Source organism: Ursus arctos, unplaced genomic scaffold, assembly GCF_023065955.2.
Source record: "Ursus arctos isolate Adak ecotype North America unplaced genomic scaffold, UrsArc2.0 scaffold_25, whole genome shotgun sequence".
Taxonomy (NCBI): Eukaryota; Metazoa; Chordata; class Mammalia; order Carnivora; family Ursidae; genus Ursus; species Ursus arctos.
This window is the reverse complement of record NW_026622930.1, coordinates 1,155,043-1,174,179: the sequence shown is the minus strand read 5'-3', so window position 1 is coordinate 1,174,179 and position 19,137 is coordinate 1,155,043. Positions and strand designations below refer to the sequence as shown.

Below are 19,137 nucleotides of genomic sequence, written 5' to 3'. Positions count from 1 at the left end.
AGCAGTTTGTCTGGCCTGTTTCCAGCCTCTGGCCGTTGTGAGTGTCCGCGCTGTGTGTGGCCGCGTGCTTTCAGCCTCGGGCAGCGCGGGGAGGGGAGCTGCTGGGGCAGGGGTGACTCCTGCGTGGCTGACTGAGGAACCGCCAGGCTGTTTCCCGAAGCAGCGGCACCCTCTACATTCCCGCCGGCACCGCGTGAGAGAGAGCCTGCACTCTGCGCCAACACCTGTGACCCTCTGAGCATTCTAGTGCAGGAGGAGGCCCTGTCCTGAAGCAGGTCCGAGGGGGAGCTTGCCGACAGGGCGCGGGGGGGGGGGGGAGGGGGCGCGGGAGGCTGCCCTGTGGCCTCCACGCCCTCCGGGAGCCTAGTCGTGAGCCTCACCCCTGCCCCTGCGGCATCTCACCAGCCAGGCTGGGGGCTGATGTCACTGTCAACAAAGCTGTGGCAGTCACTTGTCACCAGGGCTCAAGGCCGCTCGCCGTTCCTCTTCTTCTCAGACCCAGCTCTGAGCCCAGAGGACTTTCGGGCTCAGCCGGCCGCCCGAGGTGGCTGGGCTCTGCCTGCCCTGTCTGTGGCCCCGGGCAGCTTCCTCCCGGGAGAGCAGGGGCGGGGAGAGGGGTGCTGCGGTGGTGCTGCCCCCTGGTGTCCACGCGCTGCACCTCCAGGGGCCACCCCTGGGACGCAGGGCCCTCTGTCAGGGAAGACACTTGGCATCCCCGCAGGACCCCAAGACCCGTGTCTGACTGACTTTGAGCACACCCTCGTGTCAGGCCCACCTAGGCCAGGGACATACACGATCTCGGTGTCCCCAGCGGCCCTGTGGGCAGGTACTGTGGCCATTCCCCAGGAACAGTGAAGACCGAGGCTGAAGTGACCTCTCCACAGACAGCTGTCCTCGGGGCCCTGCTTTAGCTGGTCCGTGGAGCGTGTGCACCCATGTCTAAGCCCTCCGCGCCGTGTTGGGGTACATCCCGTGGCCAGCGCTCCTCACTCCCTGGGCACCCTCAGGAGGGCCTGCACATGGCTGCCCCAAGGGCTGCAACATCCCTCCCAGAGTCAGGAGGCTTCCGGGTGGGGGACCTGCACCCCTTCTGGGCCCACTGAGGACACGGCACCCAGAACTGCCAGCTACCCCATTCTGAGCCACATGCCCCGCGGTTTGGCCTCTCTTGAGGGGTGCGCCAGCAGTGCCAGCAGAGTGGGGAGGACTGAGGAGGGGCCCGGCTCTGCACCTGACCAGGCGTGTCTGTCAGGGCAGGAAGCTGGAGGGTGTCTGGTAAACGGTCCAGTAGGTCGGTCTACGTGTGGGCGCTGAAATGTCGGGTGAGCCTGGCTGGCCTCCCCAGCTGGCACGGTGCTCGCCCACGCACATGGCCATCTGTCCCCCATGGTTCCTTGAGGAGCAGGAAGGGGGCTACTCAGGCACAGGACCTGTCCAGGGAGCCGGGAAGGCAGCCGTGAGCAAACAGCAGGGTGGTCCCTACCCTGGGAGCCCACCCTGTCTGGACATACTTGAGGAAAGAGCCCAGGAGTGTAGGGTGTAGGGGGGTGTGCCGCAGATGGTGGGGGCCACGCTGCAGGGCCTCAGCGCTCCCACCTCTGGCGCTGATCACGGGACTGCCAGGGTGGACCTCCCTTCAGCACCCAGGGAGTGTGTGAGGGAGGAGCGAGGCCCAGAGTGTGTGTGAGCCTGTGAGGGAGCAGGTGGGTGTGGGCGAGGGAAGGTCTCACGCACGGATATCTGGTCTGGTCACTAGCACTCGGCAACCTCACTGCTCACCCGAGAAGTTTCCGTGAACAACATGAGTCAGATGGAAAGGTGACAGGTCTGTGGTCAGTGAGTGAAGACAATACCATCAGTCGTGGTCAAGGAGGGGAGAACGGCCAGGCAGGGGAGACTGACGCAGGCCGCGCCTGGGGTCAGGCTGGGCCCTGGTGACCGGCCCAGGCCTTGCCCGCCCTCGCCAGCTGCCCCTGTCCAGCTGGGATTCTGGCCTGGTGCCCTCTGCCTGCTGCCCCCCAGGCCTTGCCCTGGGTGCCCCCGCATCCAGCATGCAGCTGGTCCATGGCATCGGGGTCCCCCCAGCAGCCCCTCGGCTAAGGTGAGCGCACCCTGCACACTGTGGACGGTGGCTGGGTTGGTGCCTTAGTGTGGACACCCGAGCGGGTTGGGCCCTCAGCACAGAGCTTCTGGTCCTCAGTGGTCACCGTCCTTCCTCATACACATGTTCTAAGTTCATGCGGCCCTGTGCCGTCACTGAATACACCGTCTGAGACCCCCCAGGGAACGAGACCCTCCAGGACACCCCTTCTGAGCCTGGACCCCGCCTCACCCTGCCCTAGCCCCGCCTACCCTGGCTCCAGACTCCTGATCCCGCCCGACACCGGCCCCGCCCACATCGGGCCGCCCTGGGCCCGCTCCATCACCTCCCGAGGAGGCTGCCACAGCGGCTGGTGCGACTGGCTACCTCCGGAGGCCTCCACCGGGCCCCTCGCCTGGCGCTGGTGCCGCACGTGCCCGCGAACCTCGGCCCCCCTGTGGTCTTTCCCTCCCGTCTGAAAGCGCTGGTCCCAGGGCAGTACGGAGACCAGGGGGCTGGCGGCAGCTTCTCTGGGTGAAGAGTGGAAAGACCCAGGAAGACACCCCCTCCCTGGGTGGGACACTTGTGCACCTGCCAGGGGCTCTCAGGAAGCCTGGTCACCCTGGTGCCCGAGGGGCAGGCTCTGAGGAAAGAGGACAGAAAGCGGCCACAGCTGAGCACGTGGGGCCAGACAGCTGGGAAACCAGCAGCACCTCGCGGGTGTCCAGATGGCCACGGGAGCCCACATGTGGCCGTGAGACAGAGAGGAGATGCAGAGAGGCTCTGCCAGGAGAAGGGCCCATGAAGAGGGAGGCAGAGACCGGAAGAGGGCCGGGGATGGCCGGCAGCACCCGAGGCTGACAGAAGAGCCGGGATAGGTCCTCCCCCAGACCCCCGAAGGAACCAGCTCTGCCGACACCTCGATCTTGGACTTCCAGCCCCAGAACTGGGGGAGAACAGGTTTCATTTCAAGCCCCACCCCCGCCTGTGCTAATTGGTTACAGCAGCCCCCGCAAACCAGCACAGGGCACACCAGGGAAGGCTCACGGGCCCCTCCTGCCGGCACCCAGCTCTCTCCCCAGCCCAGAGCATTCCGGACGGTCCCCAGCAGCCACGGCCAATCACTTTGGGAGCCCAGGGGCGCACACCCCTCCAAGAGCGCCCTGGAGGAAGGCGTGTGCCCAAACAGGGCAAGGATGTCAGTTCATCAGAAAGGAGCTTGACCGGTTGCATGTTTGCATCTTTATTTCTAGACTCATTTTCTAAATGTATCTTTTCAATGTCTCTCACTGCAAGGAAGGACAGTGGACAGCTAGCTGCCTTACAGCCAGGAGAACATAACTTGGCACCACGGCCCAGCACAGCTCCCGTGAAGGGCAGGTGCCTGGGGGAGCCAGGGCCCCTCTGCGGGGCGTGCAGCCTGCTGGGCTCCGTTCCAGAGTGCCCGAGCAGAGGTGGTTGGTCAGCCCCCCACGCTGACCCTCGAGGTAGGTGTTACTGACCCTGTTACAGGAGGGAAACCCAGGCCGCGCCGTGACCTGGCCGACTCCGGGCCTCGTGGTGGGCCTGGTTCCGTGCTCTACCCGCACTCCACCCGTACCTTGCTGCGGGGCTGGAGGCCTGCGGCCTCACCTGCTCACTCCTGATCCCCCTGTTCGAGCCCGCGGCGGCTTCTCCCCTGCCCCTGCCAGGGAAGCCAGGAAGCCTGACGCAGAGAAATCCCAACTATTCTCCGAGCCTCTTTGGTGGCCGTGTCACCCTTCCTGGGTGTCCACTAGCATTCCCGACCTGGGCACCCTCGAGAAGATATGTCGGCCACCCTGCCGGAAGGTCCGCTGTGGGGTCTACAGCAGCCTGCAGCCTCAGACTTGCTCAGCACAGAGCAGCCCAGGGCCCTCAGGGCTGGGCTGCTGTCCCACCTCGCAGGCTCGGCTGTCCCGCCGTGACCTGGTGCTGTGTGAAGGTCCCAGTTTGCATGGGCATTTCGAGGCAGAACACGGTCATCCAAGCAATGCTTGCAGAAAAGCATGGAAGATAAAGTCATCGCGGCGGATACTGACCGGGCACCTACCCCATGCATGGCACGTGCCAGCTGCCGGCAGCACTAGGCAGACACGAGGCCTCTGCCAGCGGCCCTGCTGTTCCTAATAGCCGAGTGGGCCGGCCAGCATGAGTGCAGAGGAGGAGGCTGTCCTGCCTGCCATGCGAGGCCGGGTACCCCGCAGCCTGGAGCATCACCCTTCCCCTGGGCACGCTGCCACCTTCTGTGTGGTGTCCAGTGGGACCCTGAGGGGGCAGGGGCTTAGGGAGGCCATGGCTCCAGGAATGAGAAACCAGCGGCATGTTTTCCAGAGGGGTCTTGGTGGCTGGCGCCATGGACACTGGCTAGCAAGCTCAGTGGACGGGGAAGCCACACCCCAGGCCCCTGGGCTCCCACGCCGGCCACCCTGCCCTGCAGGACACTGGGCTCAGCGGGACTGTTCACTCAGCCTTTCCAAAGTGTCCAGTGAGCCCCACGCGGCCGGCTCTGACTCGGATGGGTGGACAGTCCTGGGGAACGTGGAGTCATTTGTGAGCGACATGGGCAGTGGCAGCTCCTCTGAGTCCTTGGAACACGCGTGCTTGGCGACGTCTGTTTTTGCAGAGCACTTTTTCCACTCCTTGTGGATTCTAGACACTTCTTGCCGCGAATGGTCGGTGGCCAGCATGTAGATGATGGGGTCGGCCACGCTGTTCACCGTGGACAGGCACAGGAACATGGCGGAGAGCTTGCACAGGTTGGCTTCGAAGGTGCGCATGACGCCCGGGTCCCCCCTGTAGTAGGAGTAGGCGACGGCTTTGGTGAGGAGCACCAGGTGGTAGGGGGCGAAGCAGACCAGGAAGATGGTCACGACCGCGATGGCCGAGTGCTTCACCTTGGCCTTCTGGGCGGCGCTCAGCCCCGCGCTCCGCCTGACGGTCCTGAAGATGCGCTGGTTGGTGAAGGCGATGATGAGGAGGGGGACGGCGAACCCCACGGCGAAGCGCGAGTAGTAGTAGCCAGCGATCTCGCTGTCCATCGACGCCTCGAAGCACGTCTCCTTCTCCTCCATTTTAAACACTGGGCAGTGAGCGAGCCCGACAACGACGAAGACGGACACGGAGACGAGGACGGCGGTCCACTGGTGGCGGCGGCCACGGCTCTCCAGGGCGTACACCACTGCCATGAAGCGGTCGCAGGAGACGCAGCAGAGGAACAAGATGCTCACGTACAGGTTGCAGAAAAAGATGTAGCCCGTCACCCTGCAGGCCCAGACGCCCAGCGTCCAGCGGTGCTGGTTCTGGATGTAGATGGCCCAGAGGGGCAGGGTGCTGATGTAGAGCAGCTCGCAGAGCGCCAGGCAGAACAGGTAGACGGCCAGCACGTTGCCCTGCAGCACCTGCAGCAGCGCGAGCCAGGCCGTCAGGCAGTTGGCCGGCAGCCCCAGCACGCACACCAGGCTGTACACCACCACCAGGAGCACTCTGCTGTCCTCGAAGGACCCGTTGCAGGTCGCGGCGCCCATGCCGGGAAGCACGGCCACTGGCACAGAGCTGGTTACCGCGCTGGCGTTTCCTGCGGGACAGAGACAAGCGTGAGGACGGGCGTCCCTGGGAACCACCTGGGAGAGACTTTGTGGCGCTAAGAAAGGGGAAGATTCAGCCTGACTCCAGACTACACACACCAGGTGCTTACACGTTTGCAAGCGTGTTCCTTAAAACGACTCTGCGATCGTTGGTCTCCAACTGGACGGCATCCTGGACAGAACGCACGGGCTGGTGCAGTACCCAGCCCTCGCAACTCACCGAGGCCGGTCCTCGGAGGGTCGTTGGTGGGCTCGGACGGCAAGTGCATTCGTTCACTGCTGAGCGAGCGTTGGCGTCCGCACATTTCCCACAGTCTGGACGCTCTGCCCCCCTGCCCCCCAGCTCGGGCACGGCGCCATCCTTCCTGCAGCCTGCCACGACTGTCAACTACTGAGAAAAATGAGGAGCCACCCCGTCGTGCTGATGGTGGATTTGTCCACTCCTCCCCGTGGTTCTCGCGAGGTTGCTTTCTCTATTGTAACCTGTGGGTTAGCTGTTGGAGCCCTGGCTGCAGTTCCTGATGAACCGACCCCCGTACCTTCATGTCGTGATGCTCGTTATGCCCACGGTGGGCATAACTGCTGCGCCCCAGAGACGTGCCCATCCTCACCCCAGAGCCTGTGAATGCGGTAGCTTGATTGGCTGCTGCCGTGCATTCTGGTTACACGCCACACGGGAGGGGAGGCCGCAGAGGGAATTAAATTTGCTAAGTAGCTGACGGAGGAAGAGGAAGACGATCACGGATGATCCCGAGCCCGACGTAAGCACAGGGTCCTTGCTTGCAGAAGAGGGAGGAAGACAGGACAGGGGTGTGGAGAGATGTGACAATTCCGGCAGCCCCCGCGGCTCTGAAGAGGGAGGAAGGGGCCGCGAGCCCCCCCCCCCCCGCCCCCCAGACAGGCTGCTTCCGGAGCCCAAACAGGAGGAAACGGCTCCTTTCCCAGCACCTCCAGAAGGAATGCGGGCTGAGCAGCCCGATCTTAGCCCATCCCCCACGGTTCAGCCCCAGGACAATGAGGATAGCAAGTTTGCACTTTTAAGCCTCGAAGTTCGAAGTTCGTGGGAATTTGAAGCAGCAACCGTTGGAAGGAGGCCTAATTCCTAATAATGCTTTTAAGTGTAAAGTCTTTTATTGCTTGAGATAAAAAGAGCAGCCCTCTTTTGATTACTGTCCATTTGGTGTATTTTTTCCAGCCTTCTACCTTCAAACCGCCTGCATCCCCATGTTTTAGAGGTGACACCCACGAGAAGCTCACCCCTGGATTTGAAAACCGGGCACTCTGAGCTCAGTTACTGACGCGGCCCGTTCACAGCGATGCGCTTCTGTTCGCCCCTCACTTGTGCTCCTCCGTCTGCCCTTTCTGTTTCTATTCCCCTTTCGTCTTCTGTTACGGGTTGAATTGTGTTCCCCACCCCTAGAAAAAGACACGGCAAGGACCTGCCCCCCAGCAGCTCAGAGCATGGCTGTGTTTGGAGCCAGTCTTGACAGAGGTGGTCAGGTTACAAGGAGGTCATTTGGGTGGGCCCTAATCCCGGGGGACATTCGTGCACAGGGACGCACCCAGGGCAGACCACATGAGGACACAGGGAGAAGGCGGCCGTCCACAAGCCCGGGAGGGGGACTGCAACAGATTCTCCGTTCTGGACAAGCAAGCCCACACTCCTGGAATTGTTCGCTTCTCGAATTCTGTTTCCCCTCCTCCACTGGTCTGGAAATTATCCTTAGGTCTGTCTGTAGTCTCTGCAAGACTGAACGTGCAGGCTCGTGGCGTCTGGAGCTCGTCAGAGCCTGCAGCCTTCTGACCGTGCGGGAGACCCAGGCGCTGTCCATGCAGCGCCCCGACCAGCCCGTGTGCCTCTCCGGCCCGGGTGTGGCGGCTCCTGTGTTTGCAGCCTCACGCGTGGGCGTGCTTGTCCGCCCTGTGCAAGACGGGCCACGTGGTGGGCAAGCTCCTGCCGGCTCCCCTCCCTCCCTCTCCCACCTCAGGACCTCCTCCACCTGCAGAGAACAGGAGCCTGCCAGATGCCCTCTTCACCTGGTCCCCGCAGGTGGTCTCCTAGGGGTGGGCTATTGCGTCAGCACGCAGGCGCCCTGGCTTCTGGCCTCTAAAGCCGTGCGGAGCCGTCACCCGTTGGTCTGACCTTGGACCTTCTGCATCCGAGAGCATATAAAGCCACCATTGTGCACAGACCCTGTGTTTGGTCCCTCGGGGCTCTGCTCCGTGTGTCAGCCGTGCACGGCTCCTGGTCCCGTCCATGGGAGCTCGTGGCCTCCACCCCGTCCTCCATCCTCAGTGCCAGCCCATGTCCAACGACAGCAGGCGAGCCTCTCCGTCGTGTCTAAGCTGTGCCTTTTTAAAGGTCAGTGATACACTTTCATCCCCGAGCTCGGGCGGCCAGCGGGCAGGGCTCCTAGGATTCACTCCAGAGCTGAATTCCCAGCAGTCCTCACGCTGGGGCTGTCCTTTGGGGTCCCATAGGCAGGTGTCCCCTTTCGGACCCCACACCCACCCCACGTGAGAGCCCGGGGCTTCCCTGCTGTCCCCATCAGTGAGGAAGCGAACAGCCGTGAATCAGCTCAGGAACGGAAAACAGACTGTGGCCTCCCCCGTCCGTGAGTGTCCCCGTGCTGACCCTCGCGGGGAGTCACCGTGCGAGGCCACGTGGAGTCCAAGGCCCAGAGACGTTCGGGGCTTTGGCGTTCCGGGGACCCAAGAGGCCCCGTCAGTGCACAGCCTCGGGCACCCAGCCAGCCCAGTGCCCACAGTGAAGATGAGCTCTCGCGGAGCTCTGCCACCGTGTGACCCGGGCTTTGAGGGACTGTTCAGCGGGAGTGTGTCGAGGCCGGCTGATGGGCCAAATGGGTGTCCCAGGGGAGTGCTCCCCGCCGTGTCCCATCCACGCCAGACACAGGGCTCCTTCAGGCCCCACTCCGGTGCCCATTTGTCATAGAGGACCCTGGAGGAAGGTGTGACCTGCCCGACGCTCGCCTGCGAATCACCACCCCGCCCCACAGCCGGGAGGCCCAACCCCACGCTCGCGCTGCCAGAGCCCAAGGTCGGTCCTCACCCACCCCACCTCACGGTGCTCCTGGGGGGCAGGGAACATGGTGGGTGATGAGTCGTAAGGACAAGTGCAGTGCTGCGAGGGGTGACCCCCAGCGCTGAGGACCAGGGACACGGCTGTGACTCACACGCTCTCTGGGGACCCGACATGGGGACGGAAGCTGCTGCATCCCGGGCGCCCCCCGCTCCTGCCCAGCCTCCTCTCCTGGGCCCTCTGACCGCCTGACCTGCACCCAGAGCCTCCCTGGACCCTCTCCTCCCTCCCCGCCCTCCTCGGGGACCGTCACGGAGATGAACGTCTGTGACCTTCGTAGGGACGGTGCTTCCGGAGCCTGTGCTCCTGGGCTCCGCCTTTCCCTTCCTCAGGAGACGCCGCGGCATCGTAGCCCTGGACCCCACTCTTCCTCCACGCCAATGCTTGCCGACGCCTTCTCTGGCCACGGCGACCGATCCACGGTCTGGCCGGGCCTCGGCGACTGTGCGGAAGGTGGCATTGCTTCTCTAGCCTGGCGGCCCCGAGTCCCAGCACCGTGACCTCTCCACGTGAACATCCACCCAGGGGGGAAAGCAGCACATCCCAAATGCTGACCTCACTGCCGGCCCGGCCCGGGCTCCTGCAGGCCACACGCGACTCACGGGGTCTCGGCGGCCTGGCCGGCTGGGGCCACTGCTGCAGAGGGGAGGCCAAGCGGGCGCCTGGCTTGTTTTCCCTGCTGGAGCTTCATCGCCAGGCCTCCAACAGCGTGTCCCCGAGCGACAGGGTCAGTCCGCCTCACGGCCGGACCCTGACCTGGTCATTCCGCTCACTCGTCTCCCTCAACACTCTTATTCTGGTAAAATACACATGATAGAAAAGTTACCGTCTTTGCACGTCCGTGTGGGCAGCTCAGGGCCACTAACGACTGCAACCGCCACCACTGTCCCTCCTCAGGGCTCTTGTCATTTTCCGTCCCCATGACACTGGAGCTCCCCTCCGCTGCCCGGGCCTCTGCCCCCTGCTTTTCGGAGGTCCCCCACATGGGTGTTCTTGTGCCTGGCTTCTCTCCCTCAGACCATGTCCTTCAGGGCCACCCACGTTCCAGCCGGCGGCCGACGAATCACAGTCCGTGTGTGTTGGAGTCATGTGTTCCTGCGTCCATCTGCGGGGGGACGCCCGGCTGGTCCCCACGGCCCGTCCTTCGTGAGCCCTTCCTCCCGGAACATGGACATGCAGCTTCACCTCCACAGCCTGCTTTCACTTCTTTTGGGTAAATACCCAGAAGTGGAATCGCTGTATCATAGGGAAGTTCTATTTCCGGCTTTTTGAGGAACCCCCGAGTGGCTTCCACAGCGGCCGTGCTGCCCGTGTTCCCACCAACAGCGCACGGGGCTCCAGTTCCTCCACAGCCTCGCCGACACCTGGCGTTTTGATTTTTAAGAGTCGCCGCGTGATGGGGGTGGGGTGGTCGTGTGGCTTCCCCCGGCGCCCCCTTCCTGAGGCCTTGGGACAGGGGCTGCCAAACCCACGTGCAGGCCAGGGGCCGGCGCTAAGGGGCATGAACACGGTCAGGCCCGGCTGGGGGAGGGGGGCCGCGGCGGCAGGTGGAGGGAGCCCAGGGAGCGGGGCCGCCGCGGTTCTCAGGCAGGAGATGGAGATGGCGCCGTCTTTGCTGGGGCTCCCCGGCAGGGACACACCGGGACTGTGACCTCCGGAAAAAGAGCTCCCTGGTTGGGGCTCCCGGAGACGGGGTGAGAGACGCCTGTGGGACGTCCGCTCTGGGGCTCCGCACGGCACCAGAAATGGGCGTGACAGGAGGCCCCGATACCCCCTCTGTCCTGTTCCTGGTTTTTTCCTAGCACTTCAAAAAATAAAGAAACAGATGCCTCCCGATGTCTTGACGGAGAGACCCCACCTTCACTGTTTATGAATTAGTTCTTATTTGGGTAAATCTATTTTTGCGTGCTAAGTTTTGAAGTAAGTCTCCCTGCGTGAGGCAAAGCGCATTGTAGAAGAATTCTTACAGGCTCCCTCCCAAATATTTAAAGTCAAAGGAGAGGAGAACAGAGGGCGCTCTCACCTGGCATATTTGAGGGTTCCAACTTCATGGCGGCTCTAACAGGCTGTCTAGTTCCCGTCACACATCTTGTCGAGCCTATTGAGAAGTTTGCTCTGAGAGTTCAAAATGACCTGGGGAAAGAGGGGGGGGGGGGAAATGGCTTTGGGGAAATCACATTAAATCACAAATTAAGGCATGCAACAGATGCTTAGGGAGCATTTACTTTGTGCCAAATCTTGTATTTATCCTATGGGATACAACAGCAGGTCCTTAGTATATAAAGAACATCTACAAATCAATAAAAATAAGAAGTTTCAAAGCCAATAAGCAGATAATTCACAAAATAAATAAAAACAGCACCTTAAAAAAAAGCTCACTCCACTTATAATCAAAGAAACGTGAACAGAAACATCAAAATGTTGGTGAAAATAAAGAACTTTGATTCTTAGTGTTGGCAAAAGTGTGAGGGAGTGGGTGCCCTTGGCTGTGTTGATGGGAGCGTTAACTGGCACAAATGTGTTTGAGCACAATTTTGCAACATGCTTCCCAAATCCTCAATGTGCTTAACTTTCCATCACGTAAAATCCTTCCTTGGAATGTTTCCTGGTGAAATAATGAGCCAGGATGGGAAGCGTGTGCGACCTGGAAGCACGTCCCAGCACATCGCCCTGTGTGCACAGGACCAGGACCCCCAGGACAGCACCCACGAGGCCTGCAGAGCACGGAGCGTGGGCCGGTCTGAAGGCACCGCGGGCCCCGGCAGGTGAGGGGCAGCGTCCAGGGTGCCTACTTCCTTCCCTAACCAGAGGAACCTCTGAAACGGCGTGGGTCTTCATCAGCCAGAGAGTGTCCGGCGGGAGGCCAGCACTCTAAACCCATGCTCTGACCGTGCGGACGGCACACCCGGAGACCCCGGGGGCTCTGTGAGGCAGAGGCTGGACCCAGGGGGGCTCCTGCACGGGCTCCAACCCCACCCCAGGCCGCCTGCTCAGGGGGAGACGCCCATGGGGGTAGATGAGCTGCCCAGCCCCCTTGTCACTGTTGCTCCACCAGGTAGCGTGGCTGGGGTGTGTGCCTGACGCTGCGGAAAGCTTGCTGGCTTAGCAACGACCTTCAAGTTGTACCTGGAAAATCCAGACAGAGGGAGTCTAGAAATGGTTGTTTCCCAAGTGGTGTTAACCTTCTGAGGCTGACATTCCCAAATAGGCCGGCAGGCGTGGGTCTGGAGGGTCACTGGGCCTTGCCTGTCCCATCCCCAGGTCTCAGATCAGCCCCCTGCCCCCGACAACCTGCGCTGGGAAGCGGGGCCGCCCCGGGGGTTCTCTGACTGAGGTGTGTGGCCTCTGGCCCAGGAGGACCACGTGCAGGACTCTGCCCTTTAGAGAGATGGACCACCAAGCTCCCCGCGGTCACCCAGCAGCATCTGTGCGGTGCACACCGCCGGGACAGAGACCCAGCCGGCTGGGGTGACTGAGGCAGGCCCCCAAGGGAGGTGTGGCTGGGAGGCCAGGCCACCTGGGAGGCATGCGGGCGCGTCTGAGCCCCAGGAGCATGGGTGGGACGGACACCACCCACCTCGCCCCGGGCCGGATTTCCTTTCTCAGACACTGAGCTGCCTTCACTGAACTCTGCAGGACTCTGGAAGCTGGGGGGCTGAGCCCTCCTGCTGGGGGCTGCACTGCCCACTCTTCCCTGCAGCACGGAGAGGAGCAGGGGTGGTGTCTCTGGAAGCCACTTCTGCAAATATACCAGAGGAAGTGGTGGCCCAACTGACAGTGTGTGCTCTCCTCCCAAGTGGGGCCTGCCGGCAGAAGGGCCCTCTCACCGGGCTGCCCCTGGGGCCCCAGGGGCCATGCAGCTCAGGGCTGAGTGGGGCTCCTGGGGGGCCTGGAGGGGCCTGCTCACGTGGCCTATGTAATGCCAGGTGCTGACGTCCAGCTCTGGGGCCAGCCCGGCTGGACAGAAGGGCCGGGGACGGAGAGGGACCACCCTGGAAGAGTCCGAGGGCCAGCATCAGGCCCAGGCTGGAACAGCGGGGTGCGGGGTGGCCCGAGAGAGCAGGTCCTAGCCCTCCAGGATGTTCTGACATCGAGTGCTGCTGTCTTGCTGCCGCTGGCCAGTGCTCTAGCCGCCTGCTTCTTGCTCCCGGAGCCTGTCCTGTTCCCTGCCCCATGGATACGTAGCTTTCGACCTCAGCTCACGGGCCTCCCAGGGTCTTCCTGGACCCGGTGACCCTGTTTCCTGTCTCCCCTGCTCACCACCCCTACTGCCCCTACTTTATCCTACTATTCTGTGTCCCCCGCAACCCTTCGAGGTGAGCAAGCCTCAGAGCGGGCCAGGGCCTCACTCCCGCCAACCTCAGGGGGCCCCTGCATCATCTTGGCAGCTAGGATGTGGGGCAGCCCAGACCCAGGTGTGGAGCCCGGGTGCTGGCTGCAGGGCCCAGCATGGCCAGGGTGGCGGTGCACTTTTCCCTCCTGGTGTCCCTGCCCCAGAGCACTCTGGCTCTTCCCCCGCCGGGGTCGGGTGGGTCCTCCCACGGGGCTGGATGGTGGGTGAGGGGACAAGGGCTGTGGGGGGGCCCTCTGTGCTCCTCCATGCGGGCAGCAGGCCACCTTGGGGACCCACAGAAGCGGGTGTGCGCGGAGGGGCAGGTGGAATGACAGACCCCAGGGGACCACCCAACTCAGCGATAGGCTGCTCCCAGCCCTGGGGTGCAGGGGAGGGACAAGCTGGCCAAGCCTGCAATGCCAGAAAGGGCCTGAGCCTCGGGGGTCTCTGTGCTTGGTCTGTGCTCTGGGGGAACCACGGTAGCCACAGAGCGATGGGGTGGGTGGGCCGGGTCAGCCCGAAGCCTCTTTCCCCCATCCCTGGTCCCCCCACGTCCTCCTGGCCAGAGTAGGCCTCTCTGTCTCCAGCTGTGCCAGGCCCCCTCCCGGCTCCTTCTCATCTCGCGGCCCACAGCGTGCCTCCCCCAGGGAGCCCGCGAGCCCGTGGCCCACTCACAATGGCGCTAACTCAGCCCACTGTCCCAGGAGAGGAGGCCTGCATTCGTGGGCACTGTTCCCGGCGCTCTGTCCCAGCACCGCGGGGCGTCCCTCAAGCCTTTCAAAATACCTTCTTCAGCTTGTATTATGCAACTTTTCAAGCAGAACCAAAAGCTTAGTGGCGGGTTGCAGACGACTTGCGCCCTGCCCTGGCTCACTCGGTGTTTGTGCCCGTGGGCCCTGTCCCTGCACGCCGCTGAAGCCCTCAGGGCCGGGGTTGGCTGTACCACAGCCAGACCTTTCCGGTTCTTCCAAGGGCCCCACAACCTCACGCCCAATCCTTGTCTCCGTTTCTTTCTTTCTTTTTTTTTTTTTAAGATTTTATTTGACAGAGAGAGAGCACAAGCAGGGGCAGCGGCAGCAGAGGGAGAAGCAGACCCCCCGCCGAGCAGGGAGCCCAACACCGGGCTCCATCCCAGGACTCAGGATCATGACCTGAGCCGAAGGCAGACGCTTCACCGATGAGCCACCCAGGCGCCCCCTTGACTCCATGTCTGTGCTCGTGTTTGGGGTAAACTCTGGGGAGGGAGTTGCTGGGCTTTCGGCCCCCACAGCGGATCACCCATGTGGACTTCCCACGCTTCTATTCTTTCCACTGTGATATATATGTTTTGTCATCTCTACGCCCAGCATGGGGCTTGAACTCACAACCCTGAAATCAAGAGCCACGTGCTCTCCCCACTGGTGCTCTCCCCACTGAGCCAGCCGGGCACCCCGGATAGATTTTTAAATGCATGGTTCAGAATCTCATTTGCATTTCTTTGATTGATAGAGAGGCTGACAACCCCACGCTGTCCCTCCTTACTTGTCCTGTCCCCCTCTGCCTAGGCTACTCTGCCTCCACCCTCCACCTGGCAGGGTCCCTAGACAGCATCTCGTCGCCCTCCTGAGCACAGACACGCCTGAAAGAGCAGTGTAGCCCGACTCCCCATCCTTGGTGGCCTGCCCACCCTGCTCGGCAGACACGGGAACACCCCACTGGCCCATGCCCGGCACCGGACAGCATCCTGAGAGGCCTGCCAGCCCCGTGCCCCAGGACCATGCCCTGCGACCAGGCTGGCTGTCCCCCCGGTGGAGACCTCACTGTCCCACCTGTCCCTCCTCTTGGCCACGTGCCCCTCAGCCCAGGCAGCCCCTGGAGGCAAGGGAGCCAAACCCTTTATATCTCACCCACCAGGCACCCCAAGAATCAGCCACAACCCCATGGCACCCAGAAGTTTCCACCTGTCTACCCTGGAGAGGTTCCAGGGATGACCCTGCCCTGAGCTCTGACTCTCTGGCCACGTGGACCGGCGGCCGTGGTGAGAACTTCACAGAGGGAAATCTCAGGGTACAGACAGAAGCTGGCATCCCTGTCACCCCCACACCCTTCTGCTTACCTCATCTGTGCGCACTGGTGCCCCCGGTTCTCTCTTGGTGAAGGACCGCAGGCTGAGACCCCTGACCAAGCCCCCACCTTTGGGCCAACGAATCACCTTTGCTTTCAGCCCCCACCTGTCTTGCACACGGCCACCCCCCACCCTGCTGCCCCCCAGCACGTGGAGCCCATGACTTACTCAGGGAGGTAAACCTCACACTCACGCTCTGTAGGCCCAGCTGAGAACTTTCAGGAAGTAGCAGGGTCCAAGTGTTTCCTTTCAAACTCCCCTTGCCGTAAACAGCAGGCCCTGGGTTGGCCAGCGCAGCCTGGGTGTCATCGGAACTTTCCTGGGGCAGATGCAGGAAACCAGCCCAGACTCTCTTCTCCTCGTGGCCGTGCCAACACTCAGAGAGACAGCTACACCATCTTCCCCGCTGGGCGGACAGACAGGGGACCAGCTCAGAGGAGCGGCTGCTGCCCGGCCTGTTCTCCCCACACTTGGCAGGGCCAGGCAGGGCATGGGGAGCGACCCTCAGAGATGAACTCCGGCTCCGGCTCTGCTCACAGTGGCCCCAGGACAGCTCCCGCCCTAGTGCCCCCGTTCGTCCTCCCCAGGGCAGGCCCAGCCACGTCACGTGGTGCCCTCCCTCCCCGCTTCCCATCCTGGGGAGGGGTCCCACCAGCAGAAAGGGGCCAATAGATTCTGTCCTTGGCTCTGCCTCTGGACCCCTAGAGCTGACCCCAGCGGGGCCCAGGGACTCCACAGGTGAGTTTCTCTGGGGGGAGGCACGTGGGTTCCCCGGGATACAGCTCCCCAAGGCACTGCCTGGCCCTGCTTGTCCCTCTGTCCAGCTTACATGACCCCAGGCTCGAACATCTTGGACCTAAACACCTGCCCCACTTGCCTTAGAAAATGCCCTGGGCTGTAGGTGAGCCCCTGCCTTACCAACCACCCTCTGCCCAGTGAGCTGCTTCTGGGCTTTGGGGTGAGACGAAACCACGTCTCCCACCACCAAGGCCTGACTCAGCCCTGGCTCTTTTAGCCCACGGGGGCAGGGCTGGGCATGCCAGCACTCGGGGGTGATCGGTGTCCAGCCTGCAGCAGGGACAGTGAATGGTGGTGGACCCAGGACGCTGCACTCGGGGCACGTTCAGGGCTGGGACCCCCCTGGAGGGTGCACCCCCACTCTGCACTTTCCCTAAGACACATTTGGGTCACGGCCCGCCCCAGTCTGCTCAGCCCCACCCGAGCACTGATTTCTCACTGGTGTGGGCGGCTGCCGAGTGCCTAGAAAGCTGGGCATCGAGTGTGTGTGGGTCTGAGCGCAGGGCTTACCTCAGCCTTCCAGAAACACCCGCCCAGGGTCTGGCCACTGCTCTCCCCGGGCTCAGGCCCAGGGCAGCTCCTCCCAGATAGGGCGTAGCCAGCGCAGCTAAGGCTCTGGGGGGCCTGAGACCCACCGTCCTCGGCAGCGGCCGCTAGAGGCCCTGGATCCGAGCGAAGCAGAGCCCACCTCAGACCAGCTGGGCCGGGGGTCTCCAGGGACGCTGAGTCCTCGCTCGTGGCCCAGGCCCCACTCTGGGACCTGCTCCCTTCTGGAACCCCACTCAGGGGCCCGTGTTTTCCATTGATGAGTCCAGGTGTGAAGCATCGTTCCAGCCTGGACCATTATGACCTCCGTGCCATGGTTGGCCGGTCAAGGATGGCCGCTGATTCAAGTTAGGTCAGCTGAATCCTCCCCCGGGGCCCACCTCCACCCCTACGGCTTGCATCGTCTCTTCCCCTGCACGGTCCTGAGCGGCAAAGGAGGGGTGTGGGAGGAAGGCTGCCGGGGAGGACGGGGCTGCAGAGAACCAGGGATGAGCCCACCCAGCCAAGGGGTCTGGACCCTATCCCGAGGGCCGACCGCCTTCCAGGCAGCGGGGAGGGGGCCCACAGCCACCTGACAGTACCCCTGGGGGGCAGGTGCCCACGAAACCTGGAAGGGCTCCTCCTCTCTCGAGAAGCGAAAATCACTCACCATTTCAAATAGGTCCTATGGATTTGAATTTCAGAAGGTACAAAGGGTGGGCCTCTCTCCCACCGCCCTGCTCCTGGCCCTTCGGGGCATCTGCGTACCCAAACAAGGGTGTCCGTTCTCCCAGTTTCTGAAGTCGTTATAATGAGAAGGAGGGAATGTAACGAGTCCTCCTGTAACCACTACCGTGAAGATCTCAGATGGGCTTCATCTAAGCCTCACGGAGCTCTCTCATCAACGGGAGGCAAACGGCGTTAGCCACGGACTTAGTCTCCCTCTCTGAGTACCACGAAGGACTCGTAGAATTTTGTGTTGTTTTGTTAAGATTTCATCTATTCACTTAAGAGAGAGAGAGAACCAGAGACAGAGAGCGCACGAGCAGGGGGAGGGACAGAGGGAGAAGCAGACCCCCCACCCCCCGCACCCGCCGCTGAGCAGGGAGCCCAACGCGGGGCTTGATCCCAGGACCCTGGGATCACAGCCTGAGCCGAAGGCAGACGCTTCACTGAGCCCCCCAGGCACCCCAGATTTGTTTTAATGTGGTAAATTACACGTAATATAACATTTACAATTTCCACCACTTTAAAGTCTCTAAGCATAGGCTCGGTGGTATTCACTGAGCTCATGACCTGTGGCGGCCGGCAGCCTCTCCAGACTGTCAGCTTCCCGGATGGAAGCTCTGTCCCCAGGAAACACAAGCTCCCCCTTCCCTGGCAAACGTCACTCTGCCGCCCGTGTCCACGGAACCTTCTAGGGACCGCATACGTGTGGGTCATACAGGCTTTGTCCTTCTGAGTTTGGCCGATCTCCCCCAGCACAGCGCCCTCCAGGACCACCCGTCCAAGCTGGTGTCAGAACGCTCCTCCTTTCGAAGGCGGAGTCATCGCCCCTTGTGTGCCTGGACCATGTGTCCCTCGTCCGTGCTCATCAGTGGACCCTGGGCTGCTGTCCCTGTTGGCTGCTGGGGAGGTGGGGGCGCCAGGCTCCTTGTCCTCAGTGTGTCTCAGGGAACCACAGTCATTATTCTGGAAGACACTGAAGCTGTTCCGAACCAAATTGGACCATGACCCACCCTGCCTCTGTGGGGTTGATTATATGGTTTGTCTCCTTCGACTTGTTCCTATGGTAACTGTGATCCGTGGGCTGCCACATCTTCCCTCCTTCCCCGACCCCTCGAGGCATCGCCCCTGCTTGCTCCAGCAGGCTCTGCTGCGTCAGGGGCTGGAGGAGAGGACTGCAGGGGCTGCTGGGGTTTCCAGGCACCCGGCGGTCCTCAGAAAAGGGCAGGAGTTCCCCAGGCCCCAGCCCAGAAGGGGTTTTCGGGGCAGTTCCTAACAGAGCCACCCTGAGAGGGAAGAGGCTGGGGGAGGAACGGGGCTTTTGAGAGGGGCCACCCCAAGAGCTCAGTGATTCTGAAAGTCTCTTTCTCAGGCTATGTTCCTCTGACCGGGGCAGACTGGGAACCGTGAGTCCTAGTTCAGCCCTGGACAGGCTGGCCCATCGCCCCAGATCACCACGGTCCACACACGGGGTTGTCTGTCTCGGGGCTGGCCTGGAGGCTTCCACAGCCGTGGGAACCTGGTGCCTTATCTCACGGCCGAAGATGGCTGCTTGACCTGCAGCCTGCTCATGGGTACTGCAGGTGTCGGGAAGGAAGGCAGTGGACGGTGGCGGAGACCCTCCCCTTCGAGGAGACATCCCAGAATTCCCACCCAGGCTCCTGGTCCTGCGTCCTTGGGAATGCAGGGCTGGGACCCTGCCTGGCTGCAGGGGAGGCTGGGGAAGGTGATCTTTGCTGTGCCCATGCGTGCTGGGTGCTCTTCCCAAGCGGGAAGCGGCATGTCGTGCCTCGGGCACACGGGGTCACCAGCTCCGCTTTGACCTGGAAGGGCAGGTCCCGGGCAGGTGGGTGGATGAAAGTGCCC

At 62.4% G+C, this 19,137-nt stretch overlaps 1 protein-coding gene across 2 annotated transcripts; it reads right to left on the bottom strand.

The window, feature by feature from the left end:
- Nucleotides 1-3,307: 3,307 nt before the first annotated feature.
- On the bottom strand, nt 3,308-15,750 carry GPR132 (G protein-coupled receptor 132). Of its 2 annotated transcripts, none has more exons than XM_044390054.2 (3): nt 15,391-15,750; nt 10,809-10,918; nt 3,308-5,675 (listed from the first exon to the last, which is right to left on the bottom strand). In XM_044390054.2, exons 2-3 carry the CDS (start codon nt 10,834-10,836, stop codon nt 4,549-4,551), a joined length of 1,155 nt encoding a protein of 384 aa, XP_044245989.1. In that variant the 5' UTR covers nt 10,837-10,918; nt 15,391-15,750; the 3' UTR covers nt 3,308-4,548. The 2 variants fall into 2 exon arrangements, with proteins under 2 accessions (XP_044245989.1, XP_057174701.1); XM_057318718.1 differs by having other exon boundaries at nt 15,214-15,432.
- Nucleotides 15,751-19,137: the final 3,387 nt, after the last annotated feature.

Excerpts from the sequence above, each read along its gene's own strand:
- GPR132 (XM_044390054.2), bottom strand. The coding sequence starts at position 10,836 with ATGAAGTTGGAACCCTCAAATATGCCAG. Across the intron at positions 5,676-10,808 it reads GGAACCCTCAAATATGCCAG|GAAACGCCAGCGCGGTAACC; the intron begins GTGAGAGCGCCC and ends TCTGTCCCGCAG.